Source organism: Monoraphidium neglectum (genome assembly GCF_000611645.1).
Source record: "Monoraphidium neglectum strain SAG 48.87 unplaced genomic scaffold scaffold04248, whole genome shotgun sequence".
In the NCBI taxonomy this organism is placed as follows: domain Eukaryota; kingdom Viridiplantae; phylum Chlorophyta; class Chlorophyceae; order Sphaeropleales; family Selenastraceae; genus Monoraphidium; species Monoraphidium neglectum.
In genome coordinates this window covers 1-4,803 of record NW_014009381.1, presented here as the reverse complement: position 1 = coordinate 4,803, position 4,803 = coordinate 1, and the positions used below count along the sequence as shown (strand labels likewise).

At 59.7% G+C, this 4,803-nt stretch overlaps 1 protein-coding gene across 1 annotated transcript; it reads left to right on the top strand.

The window, feature by feature from the left end:
• Positions 1–2,483: 2,483 nt before the first annotated feature.
• MNEG_14089 (beta-Ig-H3/fasciclin) lies at positions 2,484–3,799 on the top strand (the record flags this gene model as incomplete). The annotated part of the gene is made up of 4 exons (XM_014037439.1): positions 2,484–2,532; positions 2,862–3,013; positions 3,211–3,312; positions 3,608–3,799. The coding sequence occupies 4 exons, from the start codon at positions 2,484–2,486 to the stop codon at positions 3,797–3,799; spliced, it is 495 nt and encodes a 164-aa protein (XP_013892893.1).
• Between the last annotated feature and the right edge of the window lie 1,004 nt (positions 3,800–4,803).

Here is a 4,803-nt window from a genome sequence, read left to right as displayed (position 1 = left end):
GGGGTGAAGGAAGCGTGGCCGCAGAGGGTCCCGGGACATCGCATGGGCCTACAAGCCGGTGCTGGACGGACGCGGCAGCACAGACTGGACACGAGGGCCCCGCGGGAGCATTGTGCAGGTGGTTGGATGCGTTTGCGGGACGCGGGAGAGGGGAGGGGCGGAGGACGGGAACAAGCATCGCAGGCAACCGCTTGCCACCTCACCTTGGACGACACGCTGTCCACGAGCCGGCCTATGGGCCCAGTCCCCGGCCCCGACCATGGGCAAGGCTTGGACTTGGCAACATGACGGCCGCCAGCTGTCCCCTCTCCCCCCTCTCCGTCAGCCCCGTTGCTCAAATCGGTGGCACGCGCACGTACGCAGCTACCGCCACCGCTGGGCCAGCACGACGGGGGCATCGGCTGCGGCCCCATCGTGGCCTCGGCCCCAGCGCCGCCCCTGGCGCCAGCCGCCGCCACCATTCCGCGTGGGCGCCACGCCGCAGTCCTTGCACTTCCTGCGCGGTGGACGCACAGCCCAGCTGTCTCTGCCGCCACGGCAGCCAGCAGTAGCCAGCTGCGGCCTCGTACGGCACGGGGCGCAGGGCGTTGCAACTGGTAGACAGGGGCGATGACGGAGATGGAGCGCTCGCACGGCGCAATGCAATGCCCGCCGTTGAGCGGCGTGATATTCTCTGCTGCTTCGGCGGGAAGCAGAACCCCGAAAGTGTCTCGAATTGTCGATCACCGCGTGCTTCGCAGGTCACGCTGAAGCTTGGATGCCGAACACAAAAGAGATCGGATCCTGTAAAAGACAGTCGTTGTTGGTGACGAAGTAAGTTTTGTCTGTTCTGATGTTTGATACATGCCGCATCTACTGTACGTCCAGCAACAGCCCATTGATGAGGCTTCTGAGACGAGCAGCAAAAGTCGGACTGCAAGTGCGCACAATCTACGACGTGACAAGAAGTATTCGTTGCCATCACAGGGCTAGCCACGCGCGTTGAGGTCCTGGGTCTCACCTGACACACCGCCGGGCAATGGGGCGGCGGGCGACTTGCCCTAGTACCGACTCTGTTCTCTGGGCGATTCTGCTTCTCCCAGACAAGGCGCACGGGGACCATGAAGGCCGCGGCATGCACCGTTTTGCTTCATACCAGGAGTGGTATTCAAAAGCTGCCTACTTCCATGGTTGTCAGTGTGCTTATGATAGTGTCGGCCATGGCGGTTGGGCATTCAGGAAAAGAAAGAGGCACCATCTAAAACAGCGCAATGCGACGCAATATGAAGCACAGCAAAGCACATCAAACCCAAATGAAAGCACAGCAAACCCCAACAAACCCCAGCAAACCAGAGCGAAGCAAAGCGAAGTGAAGATGCAGTTAATCCGACACGCACACTCTGAGACAAAACATGCTTTCCGTGAACAAGAGGGACCAATGGTTGGTGCGCGCAGCACTTCGAGCTATTGAAAGCCACGTAGCATAGCAAGTGGCAGATTTGCAGACGTGATTGCCACCTCTCAAGTTTGATATCGTATGGATATTCCTGTGCATGCATGCGCACATGCGTGCGTGCGTGCGTGTGTGCTTGAGTGCTTCGTTGAGTGCGTGCGTGCGTGCTTGATTGCTTGTGTGCGTGTGTACATCTACTTGCACACGTCTGTGTGTGGACGCGAGGGTTTTGAATTACAGTCCATATGCATGCACGAAAGCCTGTGAACAAAAGCCGCGTGATCAAGCAGCCCTGTACTGCTGAAGCGCGATGAACGGGTGAACCTGCTCCCAGCTTATTGTATGTGCATATGAAGTTTGTGTTCCAGGTTTCAACATATTACCAGGTATGTGCGCGTGTGGGAGTGTGAGAAAGCAAGCACGAGCAGAACCTGCAGCCCTCGCCAGGCCGCTGGGCGGCTAATCGGGGGCGATTGCCTCACAAACACTCTGTGTAGACGACGAAGTCGGCTGTTGCCTACAATGAATATTGCGTTTAGCCGTGGCGCTGTAAACTCAAAAAAATGTTGATGTGACACTTACAACTGCTTCAGGGATCAGAAACAGTGTGATGGTGACAGGCCAATGCGCACTGGTAATCAGGAACCTGGGTGCTAAGGGGGCCTTTGAGGCAGGCATGCAAAAGACTTGAATGCAACAAGAGAAATCACCGAAGTCGCATGCATGCATGCGTTGAGGAGCACGCCGTTACCCTGTGGTGACTGGAGGAGCCCCCTCCGTAGACACCCACACACGGCAAATGTAGCGGTGTGCACAACGCGAGCGCAACAATCAGTGCAGCAGAGTGCAACCGAGTGGTTAAGATAAGGCAGCCGGCGGTTGCTGTGTGAATGTGCACGCAGTGCACCGCTACCTGGATGGGAAGCTGGTTGCTCAACCAGCAACTACCAGCGGTCCGCAGCGTCAAGTGCACGGCCACGAACAATCCATTTCTCATTTGTATCCTGATCCGTTCATCGGCACTTCAAGCGCGCAACAGAACAGCCCGAGGATGCAACGCCCACTCGCAATCGTGTGCCTGATGGCCGTGTGCCTGGCCGGTGAGAGCTCTTTTTTCCTGACTGTAGCTTGCGTGTGTTTCTAAGAAAGGGGGTTGGCCATCAGCGATGGTGTCACCCGCGCGCAGCCTGCGGGCTGTTGCCCGAAGCCACCTGCGGGGCAACAGCAAGGTCCGCTCCAGCTGAAAGGTCGCAATATCACCACTTTTTCGAGCCCCAAACCTCTTGTATGCACGGAGAGCGGACGGACAGTGTAGGCCAAGGGCAGCCAGCATGCAGGTGAAGGCGCACGGCGTCACAGCATCGCGCCACCCCGTGCGCCCCTCGCCGGAACTGCCGTCAGCGCCCCCCATGCCCGCCCTATTCCTCAGGCACCGCCCAGGCTCAGAGCTACCCCAGTTTTGTGGCGGCTCTCAACCAGCCCACCTTCAGTCGTCTCAACGCGGTAGTAAGCACCCTGGGCTTAACCCAGACGTTCTCCAACCCCGCCCTGAAGGTCACCGTGTTTGTCCCGACCAACACGGTGAGACCCTGCGAGACTCTGCGCCACTCATCCAGATGCGCTTGTGGCCGCTGCTTCCCAGAAAATTGGCCGACGCAAGGGACCGTGCCCGCTTGCAGGCCAAGGCCCCTGTCAGCCAGGGGCTCGGGACTGTCCTGTTGGGCATCTTGCCCCCATACCCTCTCTCATCCGTGCTGCCGCCACCCCGCAACCTCCAGGGATTCAGTGCGGCTGAGAAGGCCACGGGCATTTCCTTTGCCACCCTGCAGAGCCAGAAGAGCCTGTTGCAGCAGATTGTGTACTACCACATCGTCAAACAGGTTGGTGGCACGTTGTTGCGTTGACCAGGGGGATAGGGTGGATTGCGGCTCTCTCTTGCATGGCGTCCGCCTCCCGCCAGAGCTGCTGATGAAAACATCGCGGAGTCGCGAAGCGCGTCATGTCTCACACATCTGTGTGTCGACGTGGTCATGAGATGACAAAATCTCTGGCGCAACCCTGTTCAGGTGCTGCGCGCCGCGCAGGGATCCCAGCCTTGTGAAGTTCTTAGTGCTCCCCCCCCCTCCCCCCCGGGCTCACATACTTGCTCACCACACACCCCGCGCTGGTTTCCAGGTCGTCAAGGCGCCCCTTCCTGCGGGCCCCCTCCCCACGTTTGTCACGGGCAAGGACCTCAAGGGGGCGGGCAACAAGGTTATTGGCATCGGCTCCTCGGCCAACATCGTGCAGCCCAACGTTCCTTGCGGCCAGGGCATCGCCCACGCCATCGACAACGTGCTGCTCTTCCTCTCACTCGGGGGCCGCTGAATGGACGCCTCGCAGTCGGGACACAGCGCGTTGTTCGCGGCTGGCGCTTGATGCGCCACATGGCGTGCTGGCCACGCTGCGTCCCCCGGTCTGGTGGGGTGTGTGTTGTGCAGCTGCCGTGTCGTCAGCGCGGCGCACCGACTGGAGAAGCCCGTGCGCACAGGCCATGCCCTGGCCGTGGCGGACGGCATCAGTGCAGGATGAACATGCATGCAAAGTTCGCAAGCCATGTGGCTTTCTGCGAGGGAATATCGATACGGCCACCAAGAGGCCACGGCGCGCTGGGGCGGGTGGTGCTTGCTGAGACGTTGCGGAAGGGGTTGCATCGGGGAGGAAGGGGCGATGCAAGCCAACATGACACATCTGCTTATGATCCACCTTTTGCAACCTTTGCGGCCCCTGGTGCTGCTTAGTCCGCTGCGGAGTGTTGGTTGCTCTGCTGTTGAACAAAGTAGACGCGACGCACGCGGTTGATGCTGCCGGTGGGTGGTGATGATACGTAGCGCCAGGCCACGCGAGGCCGCGGCAATCAAGGCACACCCATTTTTGGGTACAATATCACGCTTTGGGTAGGTTTCACGGAACTGCGAGGCGGCACAATGCACGCGCCTGGCAGGTGTGGCCGCGCTACAGGCCATTGCTGTCTTTTTGTGTTGCTCTGCATCTGCATATGAGAGAAAGTCCGCATACCGCACGAGGCAACAATCACCCCTTGGGGCCTGTTGTGAAGTTGTGCATGCTGCACGGGGACCAGGCCAGAGGGTGCAGCGGCCGCTCTGGCGGGTGGCTCTCCATGCAACGTCCCCACAGGCCAATGCCTCCCCATTTTTGCGCTGCACGGGGGATGCTGCACTTTGAGCGGCAAGGCTTCTCACCTCCACCAGTGCGCTCTCAACGATATTGCTATTACATGCGGGGTACATGTATTGCATAGGGTGTAAGCACCACCATGTTATTGCAATTGCCAGGCATGCCCTTGGGGGGGGGCAACTGCCATCCCGGGG